Here is a 22,566-nt window from a genome sequence, read left to right as displayed (position 1 = left end):
GGCTGTACTTTCACAACCACTACAGTGCCTCAGGTTGCTGAGCCCTGATCTAGCTATTTGTCTTAAGGTACCGTCACACTAAGCGACGCTGCAGCGATACCGACAACGATCCGGATCGCTGCAGCGTCGCTGTTTGGTCGCTGGAGAGCTGTCACACAGACAGCTCTCCAGCGACCAACGATGCCGGTAACCAGGGTAAACATCGGGTTACTAAGCGCAGGGCCGCGCTTAGTAACCCAATGTTTACCCTGGTTACCATCGTTAAAGTAAAAAAAACAACCACTACATACTTACCTACCGCTGTCTGTCCTCGGTGCTCTGCTTCTCTGCTCTGACTGTGAGCACAGCGGCCGGAAAGCAGAGCGGTGATGTCACCGCTGTGCTTTCCGGCTGCCCGGTGCTCACAGGCAGATCAGAGAAGCAGAGCGCCGAGGACAGACAGCGGAAGGTAAGTATGTAGTGGTTGTTTTTTTTACTTTAACGATGGTAACCAGGGTAAACATCGGGTTACTAAGCGCGGCCCTGCACTTAGTAACCCGATGTTTACCCTGGTTACCAGCAAAGACATCGCTGAATCGGCGTAACACACGCCGATTCAGCGATGTCAGCGGGACGTCCAGCGACGAAACAAAGTTCTGGACTTTCTGCCCCGACCAGCGATATCACAGCAGGGGCCTGATCGCTGCTGCCTGTCACACTGGACGATATCGCTAGCCAGGACGCTGCAACGTCACGGATCGCTAGCGATATCGTCTAGTGTGACGGTACCTTTATTTATAAGAAAGACCGGCCATGTAAATCCATTCCAATCTGTCTGCCTACATTGTGAGCAGTCTACGGTTAAATTAGGAAGGATGAGATAGCATTTTCTAATTGCTTTATTTGGATCTTGATAATGACTTCATACTGCCAGGTAGGAAAACCGCAGCACCGTAGAAAAAAGACAGTTATGGCTTCAACAATGTTTTAGCATTGGATCAGGTATATGACACATCATATATAGTTTCATGCTTTAATAAACACAGATCACAAAGAAGTAGGCCAAATGCCTCCGCAATTTCAATAAAAAATATGAAATACTTTTTACAAGGTACATATTATATTATAGAAAAGTTTAGTGCTGCCAGGGAAAAAAAACATTGTTTAATTTACAAAACCAATGTAGATCAGACATACGGATACAAGGGCCGCTGTGAGGAGCACCAGTCGTTAGGGCCGCCCCGCAGGCTGCTTTGTTTTCTATGATGGAAAAGTTCTCTTTACACCAAGTAAAGATCATCTAGACGGTAACTCTATGAAACCCAGCGATTCACAAACACAGATGTATTTCAAGGGCTCAGATCACAAAACGTGCATGCAGCTTTCTAACAAGGTGCTATTTACATGATCTTGGGTGCCACTTAACCATGGAAACATCTGCAAACAAGCCCCCAAATCTTCACAAACGGTTTGCATAGGGATATGTGGATACAACAGTGTCAAGTTCGTAGCTACAAAGTACAAATACAAAAGTGGCTTTGTAAACTCATCAGTGGCTAAAATATTCGAGGGAAGCAGGGTTCTTGTGTTATCATTTCGGTATTCTATCCCAGGGGTTCTAGAACTGCGGGAGCAGAATGACGGCTTTGTCAGAAGGCGTCTAGCAGGTTTTATGCCTTTACAGGAATGTGATCAATGAAAAATATAAAACTGGCCAAATATAAATGGTTTAAGAAATAAGAGTGATTATTAAAGTGGCAGATACCATGTACTAATACTGGCTGTGATTAATGTCATAGTGAGTCTTCTAGATTAGTATAAAGTGCATTATTAGTACAGCCATACCCAGTATTCCTTTCCTAGGTCCATACTACAATCTGCAGAAGTGTGTATCACGTTTTCTTTTTTTTAGCAAAACATATTCTTTTTTTGTAATTTTTTTTATTACTTTGTGTTTGGAGACAGCCATATTGTTTGAGCTGTGACTGGGAGATTTGCTTTACTGCAGTTACAATGACATGAGAAACTTTAGTCAAACAATGGTCCACTGTCTTCATTGGGACAGTGATGTAGGCATGTTCTGCGTCGCCAAGGAAAGAAGGTGACTTGTGACCATCGCCTAATGGCGGATCTTGTGTTATCTATTCATTGTAATCCTGCCTGCGATAATGAATGACTGCCGAAAAGTGATTACCATAGAGTGAGAACTAGAAGGGTCAGTGGCCTAATCATTCAGGATTGGTTTGTTTTCTATATAGTGACATGGGACACTCAAAAAACATGACTGAAAATATTAAAATGATGTTTAACATAAAAACTTGTTTTAAAAGAAGACATCAATTCTGATAAAACATTCCCTTTAAAGGGGCTGTCCGGCTTTAGTGTAGAAGCCTGTACTCACTCTGTGTGACTGCAGACTTGTGAATCCGCACTACGGCGGTGTTGGCACAAGGTGTCGGCAGTCATGTGACCACAAAAATACAATATGGACACACTCAGCCACATTCCAACTAGACTTGCACTGAGCAAGGACACATTCATCTAGTCTGCAAAAGACTGAATGTATGCAAATCACATACCTACAGTCACGTGCCAGTCGCTACCAATGCCCAAAGATTCACAAGATTTAAGGAGTGATTGCAGACTTATACTCTAACCCCTTTAAACAGGATTCTCTACAAATAAAATGATTTTGCTCTTCTAATATCTTGGCATACCATGTAAACTGAATATATTTATCAATGATATCTATATTAGCTGCTCTGTACTTTTTTATTCTAAGGCCAAGAACAGTCACAGCAGACTCCACCTATCCTTTCCCAGTAATTGGCTAGTGATCACAGTGGTTGGATAGTGATCCCACACGTACATTGAATTTGACTACTCTCCAGCTTATAAACTGTACGCCAATTTGGTCTGATATACCTTATCTGAAATATTCCTTCAAGCAATGTACATCTGTATACTCTTATTTGTAAGAACCGCATTTGAATTTAGTATCTAAATTAAGTGTGGACACAATTTGTCTTTCTTGTTTAGCCTGTATGGGAAAATGAGTAAGAACCAGCATTGCTCACACTTTGTATGGTTATGCTTTTGCCACAGTGGGAATTAGGGTCTAATGACACATGTAAGTGGTAAAGGGAACTTGTCACATGGATTTGACAATCTCCACCACCTTGTTACTCCTCTATTTTGCAGTGCTACAGACCTGCTATTATAAGAACGTTATTTAAAGGGAACCTGTCATGTGAAAAAAGCTATTAACCTGCAGATATGGGGTTAATCTACAGGTTAATAGCATTCTGAAGCCGAGCGGTGGCAGCACTGAAAGCTCGGCTACCTGGAGGAAATTAACTTTAATCCCCCGGCAGCCTCGAACTTTCAGTCATAGAGGAGCGTCCAGCGTGGCTTCAGCCCCCGCTCAGTGCATAATGAGTGGCAGCTGTAAGTGCTTCCCGGCACTGACTGAAAGCTGGCTTTGTACTGATGTACTGTAGGGACAGCTGTCAGTCAATGTGGGCTGCCGCTCACTACGTACTGAGCGTTGACTGAATGAGCACCAGCCACATCTTTACGACTGAAAACCCAAGGCTGCTGGGAGAATTAAAATTCATTTTGTGCCTTCAGTTGGGTTCTCTGTTCAGAGGACACCCAGGTTCAGAAGGCTATAAACCACCTGCAGATTAACCCAATATCTGCAATTTAATAGCATTTTTTTTTTTCAAATGGCAGGTTCCCTTTAAAAAAAAATCACATCTGGGATTTGGGATTTCACTGCATATTCTGGGAACGTTTGACCTAGCCTAGCATGTTAATCATGCCAATATAGGTATGATTGGTGCCAAGTGCCAAGTAATTAGAATATTGGACCTGTAGGATTATAAATTTGCTTTTTTCCTAGTGACTTTTCCAAACATCGTTATAAAGAATTGTGTATAATGCTGCAATCAGGAAGAATAAGGTTGGTGGCAGTTTAGTGATGCAAATCCATGTGGCAGACTCACCTTTAATCATTTCTGCATTGCTATAGAGCTGTTGATACCTGTAGTTGCTAATCTTTGGGGATTACACAAGCAGTCATCTAATTCAGCTTCCAATGGATATGTCTCAGTTTTCATATTTGCTTCATTTCTAGAGGACTCACTGCGCTGTACTGACATATACGGACTTATTGAGCGGTATCATACTAAATACCAGCATATTCTTCTCCCATGGCCTTGGGGTTCATTCTAGTATCTGCTGACATGGGCAAAAGTTCTATTCACTGACAATTTTGATGATATTTGGCCAACGTGTTACATACCTGAAGGTTTACAAAGCTTTACATTTGACTACATAATGAAATAAGGCTATTAATAATAAGGATATTGAGGGCCTTTCCTTAGAATCGGTCAATAGATCAATATCAGATAGGTTGGGTGTGACCACCAATACCTTTTACTAATGAGCTCATTGAAGGGGTAGTGGCGCCCAGGAAGTGATGCATTGCTTACTCAGCACAGTAGCATACTTTTTTTTGTAGTGGCGGTGCTTGATATTGCATCTCAGTCCCATACACTTGAATAGGACCAAGCTTCAGTACCAGACACTACTAAATGTATGGAACTTGTGCTGGGGATGAAGACTGAAATTCAGACCGGGCAGAGAAAAAAAACCACAGCTATGACCACATTTGGCATCCTATAGTACAGACAATTACAAAGAAGCTGCCACCCTACACTAGGCATAAAACAGAACATATATAATAGAATAATAAAATGGTCTTGATGTTTTAAGTGTCAAAATTTACAAATAAATGTACAAATGTATCTGATTATATGGATCTAAATAAATAATGACCTATGTTTCATTACTGTGATATGGAACCTCTACCCATCACAAGTTTATTACCCCTACTCTAATATTCTCACTTTTATAACTTATTGTATTGTACAAACAGAAGGGACTTTTGGTAAATTCTCATTAAAATTCTGTTTGTTGTCTTCAGTGTTACATCCATGATAACCACTGCTTCACATGTAATATTTTAGTCTTACAGTTATGAAGGCATTCGGACATAAACAATATATAAATGGCAATACAGGCTTAAAAGTTGTATAAAAGACATTTTAACACTTTGAAGAAGGAAAAAATCTTCCAGGTGAAAGGAACTTGTACCCATTTCCGGACGAGAGTTTTAAATTGCGTATAGAACCAGACATGTTGATGGATGATGCTGACTGAGTTATGTTTGCTACATTAATGTTTTCTGTATGTTTATGTCCATTTTGAGGATTTTGCTGTGTGGCTTCGGCATGCTTTTTCTGAACAGACAGTTCCTTTAGTTCAAGATTATCCACAGCCTCTTCCTTTTTATTATGTCGTGGAGACAAGTTTAATAAACTAAGGACGTCCTTCTTAGAAGTCATTGTTCCTGGAGTTCCACGTAATATTTTGATAGGACCCGATGTATGCTGAGGGTTACTTGACCAGAACATCTTGAGATTGTGTATGGCCTTCACCTTCTCATCAATTGCAGCAAGTTTTAACTTGTCCAGATCAGGCGCATCAGCAGGGCTGGATCGAGCAGATCCAGCAGAAGAATATGATAGAGCTGGAGATGAGGTACTTCCTGCTGGAGATTGGTGACCTGAGCTTGGAGATATGTTTTGAGGAGATCTTGAGATGTGGGAGCTGTAAGGAGAGCTAGGGTATTTCAGTTTGAAAGGTGAATCTGAACTTGGAGATGGCTGGTTACTGTGAAGACTTGCACCTTCCTTTAAGGATGAATCAGAATTTGCTGGACTGTTGTATCCTGAGCTCACCTTTTGAAGAGAAGAGCTTCTAGTTGGAGGCTTTGGTTTCACAGTAACAGGAGAAGGCAACCCTTTCTGAACAGGTCTACTAAAAGCACTTGTTTCTGATGACCTGAACATAGAGCTGCCATTCGGAGTAGAAGCACCATCGGGTGATTGATTCACCCTGTTCAAACTGCCACTTCTTTGAAGACGTTCAACTGCAATTAAATGACTTTGAGTTTCCTCTAAGATTTTTTGTGCAAGCTCCTCAGGATTAAGTTTAGGGTTGCCTTCTTCTTGGGATTTGACTGTACTGTCTGTTTCAGTACTAGATTGATCTGATTCCCCAGTATCGGAGCTTGCGTGTTTTCCAACTTTTTGGAAAGGTGAATTTGGACTTGAAATCAGAGCCAGTTTAACAGGTGAATTTGGTGTGCTTATACTGCCCTTAGAATTTACAGAAACTTGAATTATTTCTTGGACGTTCTCCTTTATGAGACTAGGATCTATGTTTTCTGTGTATGATAAAAGCGGTTCATTGCTTATTATAGAAAACCCATCATACTCCTCTTGCTCCTCTTTGCTTAATGACATCTGGGTCTGTGGGGAAGACTGGCCTCTTGTAGAGCTTCTGTGAGAATAAATATATTTTGGTCTATCGTGGTCCTGCCGCACCTTATTTTCACCATCAGCTAAACCGTCTGGCTTAGACACAAAACTCATTGACGATGCAATTGAACTTAGACTGTATACAGAGATAGCATCTGAAGACATGCTATCTGGACATGTTGGAGAGAAGGGATGACCCAGATATCCATGAGGGATTGGATTACACATAGACTGTGCAGATGCCAGGGATTCAAGTGATGAAGAACTATCAAGACTTAGACGTTTTGGTAGCTCAGTGGAATCTGAAATACAGATAAAGAGCATATAAGTGCTGTAAAATACAATTTAAATACAGCATAAATTACTATAATTTAATGCAAAGCTTTACAATTTTTAGGTCTTACCAGTTCTACCATGGTGATACCTTATCTCTCCACTTGATTTAGTTAATGTAAAAAATCTTGCAGAAGATTAAAATGAGCACACAATTATTTTGTTATGATGCCAAATCAGAGATTGGTTCAGTCAGAGAAATGGTTGCGTTACATATAATGACTGCCTGCCCACCTGCTCCTCACCATATTGGTTAACTTATCATTTCAGAAGCACTGTTTTATTGTGTTTTATATTTACTATACATTATGTAAATATAGAATATATTGTAGAGGTTATTTTAATTATTTTTTGTTCAAACTGTACTAATTTTTCATCTTACTCTTTCTTCAAGGGTTCTTCCCTTTGGTCTCTGGCTTGGGTGCCCCTATTTGGAGTTAGCATGAAGCACAGTCTTTGCCAATTTTTGTAGTTATCATTTCATCATGCCCTCAGGGGGTTTAGTATTCCAGTGACACAAGTTTAACACACCAATTTAGTTCCTAATACTGTCTAATAGATGGACAGCATACACTTGGCCTGGCATTTACAATAGGCAAATAATTATAAACAATGGCACTCAATGTGCGTTGGATTTGTTACATCTTATATCAATTCTAATTTTACTTACTTTAGGTAATTATTTTGTGCTTAAAAGTGGTACATGCCAATAATCAACCTGACACATTTTTAGACTCACCAAAGCAATGCCACTTTTCTAGAAAATTTGGAAAAATGTCTAGTGAGGTGCGCACATCTGTTCTTTTTGGCACAAATCTTACATAAAACATTTTTATGAAACTTACCAAAGAGAGCCAAAAGTGACTGCAAAGCAAATTGCATTGTCCTTTTATTTGCCTGTTTGCCAGTTTTCAATATGACTTCTTCTTGTCCTACTTCACACAGGTCAAAGCCTACAAAGAATAAAAACACACTAGTTTTTTTCAATGCTGTTAAACGCTTTGACCATTGATAATAATAATAATCATTTTATATTATGTAGCACTTTACAATTCAGGTCTGCATGTACAAACAATAACCTATGTTACAGAGGAAAACATAATTCATGAATTTAAACAAGAGGCATGAAGAACCTACTCGCAAGGAAGTAGGGAAGATATAAATCTGAACTTTGCCATCTTCAAAAATTTTCGGATGACTCTGTGGTTGTGGGATGCATTAGGGGAGATCAGGGGGATGAGGAATATAGAAGGGTGGTGTCGAATTTCGTGGATTGGTGCAATGGTAACTATCTGCAGCTAAATGTTAAGAAAACTAAGGAGTTGGTGGCCAACTATAGCAGGATAAAGTTGGAATGCTTACCGATCACTATTGCTGGTCAGGAGGTCGAGCAGGTGGAGAGTTACAAATATTTGGGGGTCCATTTGGATAGCAAACTGGACTGGAGATGCCACTCAGAGTTTGTCTACAAGAAGGGGATGAGCAGACTGTATTTCCTAAGGAAACTGAGGTCTTTTAATGTGTGTAGCAAAATGTTAGAAATGTTCTACCAATCTGTGGTGGCAAGTGCCATCTTTTTTGCAATCACGTGCTGGGGTAGTAGTGTGCGGGCCTCTGATGCTAATAAGCTGAATAAGATTATTAAGAAGGCAAGTTCTGCTGTGGGCTGCAATCTGGACTCTTTTGGGGAGGTAGTGGAGAAAAGAACTCTGAGAAAGTGTATGACAATTATGAACAATAATGCACATCCATTATATGAGCTATTCATGAGACAGAAGAGCACCTTCAGCAACCGGCTAATACTTCTGAGGTGTAAGAAGGAAAAATATAGGAAATCGTTTGTGCCAACTGCCATGGGAATGTACAACAATAACATTAGGGTTAAACCACCAAGGTGAATGTCTACTTATTTCTCTACATTTCAGTTCACTCGTTGTGTATGTCCTATTCTAATGTATAATGTTCTTCTGTCAACAAACTGTCATGTCAACTATGGAATTCCTTTATGATTTTTATGATTTAAGTTGTGCTGCTGTGATACCATAATTTCCCACGGGATCAATAAAGTGTATCGTATCGTATCGTATCGTATCGTAAAAGATAAAAACTGCTTGTAATGTATGCTGCAGCCCTCTTTATAAAAAAATAAGGGTAGTAAGGTAAAGCGCATTGACAGGTCATCAGCCTTTATCTTATTTGTCCAGATACAAAGTGCCATCAAGTGCAAGGAGTGTGTAGGAACAGATGACAAAAAATACCAGATTCTGAAGACAGTGTAGGAAAGAACTAACAATGGTTAGATTAGGCTACTTTCACACTAGCGTCGGTACGGGGCCGTCGCCATGCATCGGCCCGACGTACCGACGCAAACTGCGAACAAAAAGAACAACGGGGGCAGTTTTACAACGCATCCGCTGCCCCAATGTAAGGTCTGGGGAGGAGGGGGCGGAGTTCCGGCTGCGCATGCGCGGTCGGAAAGGGCGGACTCGACGCACAAAAAAGTTACATGTAATGTTTTTTGTGCCGACGGTGAGTCAAAACACGACGCATCTGTCGCCCAACGGATGCGACGTGTGGCAATACGTCACAATGCATCGCTAATGCAAGTCTATGGAGAAAAAACGCATCCTGCGGGCACATATGCAGGATGCGTTTTTTCTCCAAAACGACGAATTGCGACATACAGCAAACAACGCAAGTGTGAAAGTAGCCTTAGTCGAGTGAGGTGATAGGCATACCTGAAGAGATGTGTTTTTAGGGCACATTTAAAACTCTGGTATTAACTTTATTGTCTTGGGTAGCGTATTCCACAGAACTGGCAGAATACAAGAAAAATTTTGGAGATGGGAGTGAGAGGTTCTGATTATGGAGGATATTAGTCTTATCTTAGGTCATTAGCGGAATGCAGAGCAGAGGGTGGCTTGGTAGACAGTGATGAGGGAGGAAATTTGTAGAAGTATAATATATTATATGAGTTTAGTAGACAAAACAAGAATGAATAAGAGTGATAGATGTTTTGCAGTTTCAAAGGTAAATTCTGGAGATGTTTTGATATGCAGCTGACCTAAGCAAGTGAGTTACAGTAAGTAGTACGGGAACCATCTGAGCTAAATGTAATCTTAAGATAGCGAGCATGTTGAATGAGAATTCTATTAGTACCACACTTGGAATTGACATATCAGGTTTTTGTGGGCTAGTTGAGGAAGGAAACACAAGATGTTCAGCTTTGAAAAGATTCAGTTTCAGATAGAGAGTGGACATTATGTTAGAGCCATTGACAGACTTTCTTTGGTATTTTGTGGTAGTGCAGGTGTGATGTCAGAAGCTGTGTGAAGTTGGGTGTCATCAGCATAGAAATGGTACTGAAATCCAAATTTACTGATGGTTTGTCCAATAGGGAATTAGGAGCCCCGATAGGGTAAGTGAAGTGGAAGGAGACCAAACAACTGAGAATCTATTAGAGCAGTCAAAAAGTATTGATAAGGCTGATAGAGTGGAGCATAGTGAGGATGAGTTGGTGATCCATGGTGTGAATTGATGCAGAGAAATCCAGGAGAATTAGGGTACCGTCACACAGTGAAATTTTGATCGCTACAACGGTACGATCCGTGACGCTCCAGCGTCGTAACAATATCGCTCCAGCGTCGTAGACTGCTGTCACACTTTGCAATGTACGACGCTGGAGCGATAATTTCATGACGTATGTGTGATGTAGAAGCCGTTGGTTACTATGCGCACATCGTATACGATATATGTTACACCATGCGATCATGCCGTCACAGCGGGACACTAGACGACGAAAGAAAGTTTCAAACGATCTGCTACGACATACGATTCTCAGCGGGGTTCCTGATCGCAGGAGCGTGTCAGACATTGCGATATCGCTCGAACGTCACGGATATATCGCTCGAACGTCACGAATCGTGCCGTCGTAGCGATCAAAATTTCACTGTGTGACGGTACCCTTAGAAGAACGTAGATACAATTAGATTTGGTTGTTAGATCATTAGAGACTTTAATAAAAGCAGTTTCTGTAGAGTGTGAACAGCAGAAACCCAATTGTAATGGGTCAAGAAGAAAATAATTTAAAAGATAGCAGATCATACCAGAGGAGACCAGGCGATCGAGGAGTTTAGAGATAAGTCTGTAATTAGCAAAGCAGTGCTAGTCAAGAGATGATTCTTTTAAATAATGACGTTATAGCGACATACTTAAAAGAGGGCGGAAAGATACCAAAAGAAAAAGGTTAAATATTTTAGTTAAGTGGGAAGTGACAGCCAGGAAGATGTACTGGAGGAGATGTGAGGGAATAAGGTCATTGGAGCAGGTGGTGAGGGGAGAAGAGGAGAGTATCCTGGTAACTTCTTCTGTGATGGGCTCAAAGTTGAAAATTAGAACTTGATGAAATGTAGACGGAAAGGGGACCTATGCTATTAAGGGTTTGGTAGATAATTTCTAGACTGATATTGTCAATCTTTTCTTTGAAATAAGTAGCCAGATTGTCAGCGCAGAAATTGTTGACAGGACCTGTACTTTAGGACTAAGTAAGGAGTGAAAAAAGTCAAAAAGTAATTTGACTATTAAATAGGGAGGTCCTGCAGAATATGATTTTGTCCAAGACGTTCGGCACAACTAGAGCACCGCTGAAGAAAATGCGTTTGTTGCATGTGCCTGGGTTGCTATTGTATTGGTCTATTCTGTAGGGGGTGCTGAGTCATCTAGGGCACGTTTGATTCTTTTATTAATCTAGTGATTTGTTAGTGACTTTGACAGGGTTTGCAGGTAGTTTTTATATCTTCATATACAGCATCCCTTCAGTCTATCCGTGAAATCCAAAAAGTCTGGAAGATGTTGAGATCATGGTTCAGGGTGGGTGATATCATCACTTTCAGGGATATTTGTTCTTCCTTATGATAAAAATGGTGGTTAATGACATTGGCTGTATTTTTGGGCTTGTTGTCCTGTTATAAAAAAAAATAGAGCCAACCATGCCTCCATGATTGTATTACATGATGATAGGTGTTTGCTTGTATTTCTCAGCATTAAGTGCAACATTAATATTGTCCAAACTATCAATTCTTTTTGCTGAAATGTAACCCCAAACTTGCAAGGAACCTCCACCATTCTTTACTGTTGCCTAAAGACATTCATTATTGTATCGCTCTCCAGCCCTTCACAAGCAAACTGCTTCTACAACAGTAAAATATTTCACATTTTTACTCATCAGTCTAGAGCAGCTGCTGCCATTTTTCTGTATGCCAGTTTCTATGTTTACATGTATAAATTGCCTTTTTTCCATGTCGAATGTATCACTTTTGGCCACAGTTCTTTTAAAAAGACCACTTCTGGCCAAACTTCTCTGAACAATAGATGGTTGTAGCTGCATTCCAGTTCTGTGCTGATTTTATCTACTGCACTAAAGGTACCGTCACACTAGACGATATCGCTAGCGATCCGTGACGTTGCAGCGTCCTCGCTAGCGATATCGTCCAGTGTGACAGGCAGCAGCGATCAGGCCCCTGCTGTGCTGTCGCTGGTCGGGGAAGAAAGTCCAGAACTTTATTTGGTCGCTGGACTCCCCGCAGACATCGCTGAATCGGCGTGTGTGACACCGATTCAGTGATGTCTTCACTGGTAACCAGGGTAAACATCGGGTAACTAAGCGCAGGGCCGCGCTTAGTAACCCGATGTTTACCCTGGTTACCATCCTAAAAGTAAAAAAAACAAACACTACATACTTACCTACAGCCGTCTGTCCTCCAGCGCTGTGCTCTGCACTCCTCCTGCACTGACTGTGAGCGTCGGTCAGCCGGAAAGCAGAGCGGTGACGTCACCGCTCTGCTTTCCGGCCGCTGTGCTCACACAGACAGTACAGGAGGAGTGCAGAGCACAGCGCTGGAGGACAGACGGCTGTAGGTAAGTATGTACTGTTTGTTTTTTTTACTTTTAGGATGGTAACCAGGGTAAACATCGGGTTACTAAGCGCGGCCCTGCGCTTAGTTACCCGATGTTTACCCTGGTTACCGGCATCGTTGGTCGCTGGAGAGCGGTCTGTGTGACAGCTCTCCAGTGACCAAACAGCGACGCTGCAGCGATCCGGATCGTTGTCGGTATCGCTGCAGCGTCGCTTAGTGTGACGGTACCTTAAGTTTCCATGACTGACCGCTATGTCTACGTTCCTCAATAATGACCATTTCTTGGTCTCCTCAATGCTGAGAAATACAGGCAGATAATTTTCCATCATGCAATAACATTGAGAAGAAGTCCTATTGGCTTTAAGTTTATTCTGCAACAAGACAACAACCCCAAACATACAGCCAATGTAAATAAAAGCTATCTTCAGTAAGTATAAAGAAGTCACGGAGCCACGATCTTAACATCAGTAAGTGTATGTGGGATTATATGAAGAGGCAGAAGTACTTGAGAGAGCTTACATCCATAGAATATCTGTTTTTGGTTCTACAATATGTTTGGAACAACCCCCCTCCCGAGTTCTTTTAAAAACATGCATGTGTACCTAGAAACTTAATGCTTTAATGGTGTTTTGAAGGCAAAAGATGGTTACACCAAATAGTGATTTGATAATGATTACTCTTATTCATTCCATTTGCATTTGGTTAACTGATACAAATAAAATATTAGCAATTCTATTTTTTTTAAAAGCTTTCTTACTTTACAGCATTTTTTTTTACAGCTGCCTAAAACTTTTGCACAGTTTTGTATATGTGCACAGGAAGAAAATGAGAAGCACAGCATAATCAGTAGGGAATAATGGTGCACGCCTTATGGCAGTTTATCATCCAACCGAAGGAACCTTAGAACAGAAAAGAAAAGTCTGAACTCCTGAGCTTCTATGCAAAAAACTGTATGGTTATCCAATATGCAGCATTTTGGCTTACATCCCAGACTTTTTTTGGACATTGAAAGCTGGGGATTGCTGCCTCTTCTTTTCTTATCCAGTATATATGCAGTCTGGTACTCTTAAATAGCTGTAAAAAAAATCATATACCTAAAGCTGCTAAAAATTCATGACATCCAGGCAATCTCCAAAGTTGAACGCTGATAGAAACTTGGATGGGCACTGATGAGAAATCATGTTCTTTGTCGGTTTGCAGCTGAACAAGGACCTGATGCAGCTAAAAGAGAAGAAATGACAACATTCGTCATATAGGAGTAGTTATCACTGGTTATAAAACAAGACAGTAAAAAATAACTGCCTTGAATAGTACATAACATTCTGAGGACCATTTCCTACCTGAAATTCAACATTTCTTTTTCTTTTTATTAAAGAAGCACTCCATTTAATCATTTTTCCATCCCTGCCCACTACCCCCTTCTACGAATCCGAGTGTCCCTCATGCTCTGGATTTATTTTATATGTCTTGTGCTTTCTCCCCTGCTGTTCAACCTTCCGAACCATTTTGAACTTCAGATTTTAGTTTTCTTTCAACCCTGCTGCTATCAATCTCATGATGCATCAGCACAGCATAGATTATGAGTATACAGTAAAGTAAAGGCTTATCTGTTATCTATTATCTATCTATTTATCTATCTATCTACCTTCAACGGTATATGTTTGTGACAGGAGCTGTGTCATCATCATCAGTTTCTCTGATAGAAGTTTCTACTTTCCCTGAAAATTTATGTGATATAGGCCATACACTTTCATTAGACATGAATTCTCAAGGAGGTTACTAGAAATTCCAAACAGTATTCAATTCCCAGGGGATGGTACACAATATGACCACACTGAAGAGAATGAATTCATGAATTATCAAAGAGTATTACTAAATCAAATAAATAAGGTAAAGCAAGCGGAATTATAGATATTAGAGAACTAGCAACAGAATGATTTAAAAAACACTAGAGGGTTATTTTAAGTATGCCGTGTATTTTAGAACTATAAGATGCAAAAGAGACAAATGTTGCATTATAGTAGGGGCCCAGAGAATTCAAGAATATTATGGACATATACTAAATGCAGATCCATTTTTCTACTTTAGAATTGATGATTCATATGTGGAAACTCATTTAGCTAAACTGTCTCCTAGGAAGTTTGTTTTATGCTAATGTACATTGATAGCACCAGATAATAAAAGGTGACATCAACCCCAGAAATATTACCCCACTTGCCATCGCTACAGAGCAAGTGTGAAAACCCTGGAAAAGTGCCAGAATTGGCGCATGTAATAGATGCGCCTTTTCTGGGCGGCTGCAGGTTGCTATTTCTAGGTTGGGGGGTCAATATTCATGGCACCTTACCAGCCTGAGAATACCAGTCTCCAACTGTTTGCTGTCATGACTCCGGGGTAATATTGCTGTGGGGAGCGCTGCACACAGCAGCAAGGCAGCTGAGCAACGTGCCGGGAATTAACCAGGTTACAACTAGGACCTAAACCATGTGACAGAGTAGGAGGTGGTTGGGGGCAGAGCCGGATGCCGGGGTGCAAAGAAGGGATAAACACAAGACAGTAGTCAAACAAGTTAAGATCAGAGCCAGGAGATCACAAAGTACCAAAGGGGCGAGACAGGGGATTGTCAGAAGTGAAGCCAGAGGTCAGAAATCCAGAAGAACAAACAAACAGAGTAACGCACGGAGAGCAAGGAAAACAATTGCAAACCGGGCACAAACTCCAAGGGTCAGGCACACAGACTAGAATAGAAAGTATAGCTGACCCTGAGAGGACATTAACCATGTCCTAACCATGACATCTGCTTTAGCAAGGCTGGATGTCAAAAATGGGGGGGACCCCACTCCATTCTTTAAAATTATTTATTTAAACAATTAATACATACAACATGGGGACCCCTCTTTTCATGATAACCAACCTTCCTAACTCTGACAGCTGAGGGTTGCAGCCCGCCTGAGAATACCAGCCTCCAGCTGTCTGCTTTAGCAAGGCTGGTTGTCAAAAATGGTGGAACCCACACTTTTTAAATTTAATTATTTATAGCGCAGGTGGCAGTTGATGAGTACTCCCATCAGCCACCTCCCGGATCTCACTGATATTAGCGGCAGCAGGTATTGGCTGATGGGAGTAATAGTCCCATCAGTCGCCGCTTGCTGTTGCTGTTATCAGTTAAGTATAACTTTCATCATTCTCCCCTGCTCACACAGATCGCTGGCAGAGCACGGGAGAATGATGTGAGAGGTCTTCAGCACCCGACGCCGGAAACAGCGCTAACTGTACCGCTGCTTCCATAGTGCCGGTATGTGTGGTACTGATGCAGCACATGGTTGCCACACGTGTGCAACAAGCATTACCCACACGGGCACTGATATCTTTGGTACCAGTTTTTTCCGATACTGGAAATATCAGGACGTGTGCAACCGGCCTAACCTATACAAAATTATGATTTTTTTTGTTTGTTCAATAAATTTTAATTTTCAGTAATTACTACAAAATGCATCAGTAAATATGATCTCTGCTAGGAAACAGTGGCACATATTGCAAAAGAAGCCAATCCATTCTGTGTACTTACCATTCCAACCATATTTTTAACAGCCTTCAGAAGCCAGCAGATTACAAGCAGAAAAATAAAGTTTAGCGCAGGAAAAAGAAAAGAGAAAAAGAACCTTAAAAATCGAGCATAGGTTACAGAGCAAAATTTTCATTCATTTCTGCGCATGCTGAGCAAAGTGGTATTAGCATTAAACATGCATTAGCAAGAAGGAACTTCAAGCATGAATTACTAAGCTTTTTTTTAAACAAAATTTTTCAACGAGGACACCAATTTCTGTCATTATTCAGTGCCAACCAAACCTCTCTTTATTTATAGAGAAAATATGTAAAGTGTAGGAATACATTGCTGATGTTTTAAAGACTATAGTAAGGATTACCTGTTATTACAAAAAATTCTCACAATCCCTCTTACTACGGACAGATGCAGAAAAAATTTGAGAAAATAGGTTCTATTATGATAATCACACTTTGATCAGAGTTTGAGCAGAGTTCGATCAGAGTGTGATTCAATTTTCTCAGAGTTGGAGAGTAAAAAAAAAAGTTTCTCAATCTTCTTTATAATGTCAGTTCATCCAAGTGCAGTCCAATTTTTTCTGTGGACCCATAGCATTAAATGGGTAAGTGCCATCTGATTCTTGGAGGCAAATCTTGCATGTTGCGATTTTTTTCCTCTGACCGAGTTGGTTCGAGTAAAAGAACAGACATGTGCACAGCCCAATAAAATAACATGGGGACAAGTGTTATCCTGAAGTTGAGTTATGTGGTTGGTATTTGGCATATATCTTCTATCAGCTCCCACTATACAGAAATGATACTATGCCTCTGCATAAAAAATGTTGCCAACTGCCCTTATCTATTAAGAAAAAAGTATAACAATATACACTAGTCCAACAAAGAAGAACATGTTTGAGCTTCTGTTGAGTGAATGAAATCCTATGTTCTGTATATATTTCACATATGCAACAAATGAAAGGCTCAACTACAAATGTGAACAGAGTCTGGCAAGAACTTAGGAGCCAATGTGAAATATGCATGATGCTCCATAATCACATGACTCCCGATCATATATAAAAGTAGTCAGATTAATGCTGCATTTAGGAGTTGTAACTGTGGCTGATTAACGCAGTTCAATGAATGTCCTTCGTCCAACTGACAATTATGATCAATCGCTACTAGAATCATTCAGTCCTGAAACTGTATCATTCTCGATTATCGGCCCATGTAAACAATTCAACGTTCACCCAACAAATGAGCAAAATGCTCATTCATCACGTGATCGAATTGCTGGTGCTGAAAAATAAATCATTGCTGTCGGCAGCATATTATCCCGTGTAAACAGGCAATGTACTGCCAAGAACAATGATTTTTTTTTGCTAGAATAAACAATCCGGTCACCCGATGAATGACCATTTTACTTGTTTGTCGGGTGATTGTTTCACCAATTATCTCCTTCAATTAATACAACATATGATAAGTATATGGATATTGCTGTGTATACAGTTCTCTTAGACAATATACAGTTGTGTGAAAAGGTGTTTGCCCCTTCCTCATTTCCTATTATTTTGCATGTTTGTCACACTTAAATGTTTCAGATCAGCAAACAAATATATTAGCCAAAGATAACACAAGTAAACACAGAATGCAATTTTTAAATGAAGGTCTTTATTATTACCAAAATAGCTCCGAAACCTACAGGGCCCTATGTGAAAAAGTGATCCCCCCCTCTTAAAACATAAATTAACAGTGGATTATCACATGTTTGGGAAGCGGAGTTTAAATTCCCTAGCCACACCCAGGCCTGATTACTGCCACACCTGTTCTCAATCAAGAAATCACTTAAATAGGATCTGCCTGACAAAGTGAAGGAGACCAAAACACTTCAAAAGCTAAGCTAGACACCATGCCTCACTTGACTCAGTTAATATCAGTGTTCGTGACTCTACCATAAGAAACAGACTGGGCAAAAATGGCCTGCATGGCAGAGTTCCAAGATGAAAGCCACTGCTGAGCAATAAGAACATATAGGCTTGTCTCAGTTTTGCCAGAATACATCTTGATGATCCCCGGGACTTTTGGGAGAATACTTGACGAGACAACAGATGAACTTTTTGAAAGGTGTATGTCCCATTACATCTGGAGTAGAAGTAACACAGCATTTCAGAAAAGGAACATCATACCAACAGTAAAATTTGGTGGTAGTAGTGTGATTGTCTGGGGTTGTTTTGCTGCTTCAGGACCTGGAAGACTTGCTGTGGTAAATGGAACCATGAATTCTGCTGTCTACCAAAAAATCCTGATGGAGAATGTCCGACTGTCTGTTCTTGACCTCAAGCTGAAGTGTACTTGGGTTATACAGCAGGACAATGATCCAAAACACACCAGCATGGCTTTAGAAAAACAAAATTAAGACTTTGGAGTGGCCTAGTCAAAGTCCTGACGTTAATCTGATTGAGATGCTGTGGCATGACTTTAAAAAATGGTTCGTGCTCGGAAACCCTACAATGTGGCTGAATTACAACAATTCTGCAAAGTTCAGTGGCCCAAAATTACTCCAGAGCGCTGTAAAAGAACCATTGACAGTTATCGCAAATGCTTGATTGCAGTTGTTGCTGCTAAGAGTGGCCCAACCAGTTATTAGGTTTAGAGGGCAATCATTTTTTCACACATGTCCTTGTAGGTTTGGATTTCTTTTTCCCTTAATAATAAAGACTTTCATTTAAAAACTGCATTTTGTGTTTACTTATGTTATCTTTGTCTAATATTGAAATTTATTTGGTGATCTGAAACATTTAAGTGTGACAAACATGCAAAAGAATAGGAAATCAGGAAGGGGCAAACACTTTTTAAACAACTGTACATAAATGTAGTGGGTAGCATGGGCCATATTAAGATGGGTGAAGGCTTCTGGACAAAATATTGTTCCTTTTGCCCTGACTATAATCTGTTCTTTTGTGTTGTGGTAATACTTTAATGTGTATATAGTTTGGCTGATACCAGTAATGCACCCATTTACTGTAACTGTCTTTTATGCAGATGATTAGAGCACAGTAAAGCTAGCGTGCAAACAAGACAAGCAATTGAAGCTGCAAATCTGGTCCCAGCAGTCTGTTTAGACATTCATAGCATTCTTTAGAGAGATCTGTTTTTACTTTGGGAAGGTGCATGCAAGTTTATAGCACAGATCAACCTAAATACAACGTGATGAGACTATTTCCAGCGCACGGTAATTAAAATTATTTATTAGGTCGCATACATTGATCACTCTGCCCAAACCATGCTGGCAGCTTTCATGCACTGATGGCTTCAAGGGTGTTAGTGTAATTTATACTGGATTGATAAGTCACAATATATATTGCAATATAATTGCCAGAAAGTAAAAATAAAATTAATGCTTGACAAAATATAAGAACCACATGGTCCAGCTTGGCCGACTTGTGAAGTCCAATGAATGCAAGAGATTAATTTCTACATTTGTTAAGAAATGACATTGGTCTGTCTGGCACCACTTACCCGATTAATCAGTTGCTCTCCGGTTTCTGAAGCAGTGATAAGCTTACATAGAGCCTGAAGTGCAGCGTGCGGCAATCCTATGGAAAGAATACATTGCTCTGTGTGAATAGTGATAATCTATATAAATACTGCTAGACTTGCTACCATACTCATAGCAGTGCAAGTATTCTGGTGTATATGAGCATTTACAGAGCTGTTCCTAAATTATTCAGCTATTCTCTTGTTGCTCAAGCGCTATCCCAATCCCAAGAAACAATGAAAACCCTATATTAAGGGTCACCAATCTAACCCAAGAAGAGGTGCGAAACCGGCTAAATAAGATTAAAATAGATAAATCTCCGGGTCCGGATGGCATACACCCACGAGTACTAAGAGAACTAAGTAATGTAATAGATAAACCATTATTTCTTATTTTTAGTGACTCTATAGCGACAGGGTCTGTTCCGCAGGACTGGCGCATAGCAAATGTGGTGCCAATATTCAAAAAGGGCTCTAAAAGTGAACCTGGAAATTATAGGCCAGTAAGTCTAACCTCTATTGTTGGTAAAATATTTGAAGGGTTTCTGAGGGATGTTATTCTGGATTATCTCAATGAGAATAACTGTTTAACTCCATATCAGCATGGGTTTATGAGAAATCGCTCCTGTCAAACCAATCTAATCAGTTTTTATGAAGAGGTAAGCTATAGACTGGACCACGGTGAGTCATTGGACGTGGTATATCTCGATTTTTCCAAAGCGTTTGATACCGTGCCGCACAAGAGGTTGGTACACAAAATGAGAATGCTTGGTCTGGGGGAAAATGTGTGTAAATGGGTTAGTAACTGGCTTAGTGATAGAAAGCAGAGGGTGGTTATAAATGGTATAGTCTCTAACTGGGTCGCTGTGACCAGTGGGGTACCGCAGGGGTCAGTATTGGGACCTGTTCTCTTCAACATATTCATTAATGATCTGGTAGAAGGTTTACACAGTAAAATATCGATATTTGCAGATGATACAAAACTATGTAAAGCAGTTAATACAAGAGAAGATAGTATTCTGCTACAGATGGATCTGGATAAGTTGGAAACTTGGGCTGAAAGGTGGCAGATGAGGTTTAACAATGATAAATGTAAGGTTATACACATGGGAAGAGGGAATCAATATCACCATTACACACTGAACGGGAAACCACTGGGTAAATCTGACAGGGAGAAGGACTTGGGGATCCTAGTTAATGATAAACTTACCTGGAGCAGCCAGTGCCAGGCAGCAGCTGCCAAGGCAAACAGGATCATGGGGTGCATTAAAAGAGGTCTGGATACACATGATGAGAGCATTATACTGCCTCTGTACAAATCCCTAGTTAGACCGCACATGGAGTACTGTGTCCAGTTTTGGGCACCGGTGCTCAGGAAGGATATAATGGAACTAGAGAGAGTACAAAGGAGGGCAACAAAATTAATAAAGGGGATGGGAGAATTACAATACCCAGATAGATTAGCGAAATTAGGATTATTTAGTCTAGAAAAAAGACGACTGAGGGGCGATCTAATAACCATTTATAAGTATATAAGGGGACAATACAAATATCTCGCTGAGGATCTGTTTATACCAAGGAAGGTGACGGGCACAAGGGGGCATTCTTTGCGTCTGGAGGAGAGAAGGTTTTTCCACCAACATAGAAGAGGATTCTTTACTGTTAGGGCAGTGAGAATCTGGAATTGCTTGCCTGAGGAGGTGGTGATGGCGAACTCAGTCGAGGGGTTCAAGAGAGGCCTGGATGTCTTCCTGGAGCAGAACAATATTGTATCATACAATTATTAGGTTCTGTAGAAGGACGTAGATCTGGGGATTTATTATGATGGAATATAGGCTGAACTGGATGGACAAATGTCTTTTTTCGGCCTTACTAACTATGTTACTATGTTACTATGTTATTGTTTCCTGTCCGTTCTTCTTGTAATTTCAATTTATAAATAATACAGTTTAAAATATAAATATTTATAGAATACATTAATTCATTATATTTAATTGTCCAAGCATTATAAAGGAAATAATTTTTGTAATAAACTTCATTGACTTAATTTGCTTCCTTCTCTCCCACTATATTGCAGTGCTGTTTCAATTCCCAGTTCATGCAACATTAGAAGCTGCTTTCAACTGTTGCTCAACAAGAGCCATACACTACATTCAAATAATCAGAACAGAGAATTCCCCTCTCTGAGCACAGAGATTGGGATCACGGAGGCTCAGGTGGCATAAGGGAAAGTCCTGTACCCTAATTGTTCAAATTAGTATAGGGATCTTGCTGAGCTGCAGTTGAAAGGAGCTTCTAAAAAAGCATGAACTGGCTATGTGAAACATCAGTACAACATTTGCAATGCCTGGAGAATAATTAAAGGTATGTTCTTAAGTTGTCTCTTCAGAAGCTTACCACTCTCATTCCTCCCTGCCTCCTACCAGTTTCTCTGCGGCATTATAGAAGTGCAGGGACATTGATGCTGGATTCAGTTATCCTGCCAACATCAAAGTGCTCCTTTCCAAGGAAACCAGCCACCACAAAATCTATAAGCTATAAACTATAGAACTATTAATTCTTGAGAACAGAAATGATTTTTAATAAGAGGTAGATTGCAATGTTGATTGTGTTTACAAACAGTTTGCAATGTTACCCATTTACCAATGTAAGACATCCCCTTTAAATAAAAAAAGTTTAGTTACTTTTTAAAGAAGACCTGTCAGCTCTCCTCACAAAATAACAATTCTTGAGAATTTTTTCACATACTTTTGCGTTGTGCTATCTCCGTTATACCCCCTAAATATTATAAGTAAATTGCCTCCTGTGGGTTACCATTTTCTTTGTCAAAAAGACATATTTTTAACCAGTATAACACTATTATCATGATCCAT

General features: G+C 40.2%; 1 protein-coding gene across 1 annotated transcript in view; it reads right to left on the bottom strand.

Moving 5' to 3' along the window:
• Positions 1–862: 862 nt before the first annotated feature.
• Positions 863–22,566, bottom strand: part of TTC28 (tetratricopeptide repeat domain 28) — a 667,947-nt gene continuing 646,243 nt past the window's right edge. Inside the window, exons 18-22 of the mRNA XM_069758682.1 lie at positions 19,676–19,752; positions 16,185–16,208; positions 13,711–13,837; positions 7,547–7,654; positions 863–6,670 (exon numbers count right to left, since the gene is read on the bottom strand). Coding sequence (XP_069614783.1) covers positions 5,091–6,670; positions 7,547–7,654; positions 13,711–13,837; positions 16,185–16,208; positions 19,676–19,752 — 1,916 coding nt within the window. The 3' untranslated portion in view covers positions 863–5,090. The remainder of the gene's footprint in view (positions 6,671–7,546; positions 7,655–13,710; positions 13,838–16,184; positions 16,209–19,675; positions 19,753–22,566) is intronic.

This window comes from Ranitomeya imitator, chromosome 1 (genome assembly GCF_032444005.1).
Source record: "Ranitomeya imitator isolate aRanImi1 chromosome 1, aRanImi1.pri, whole genome shotgun sequence".
NCBI lineage: Eukaryota > Metazoa > Chordata > Amphibia > Anura > Dendrobatidae > Ranitomeya > Ranitomeya imitator.
Note: the sequence above shows the minus strand (reverse complement) of the source record. Positions and strands in the feature narration are given on the sequence as shown.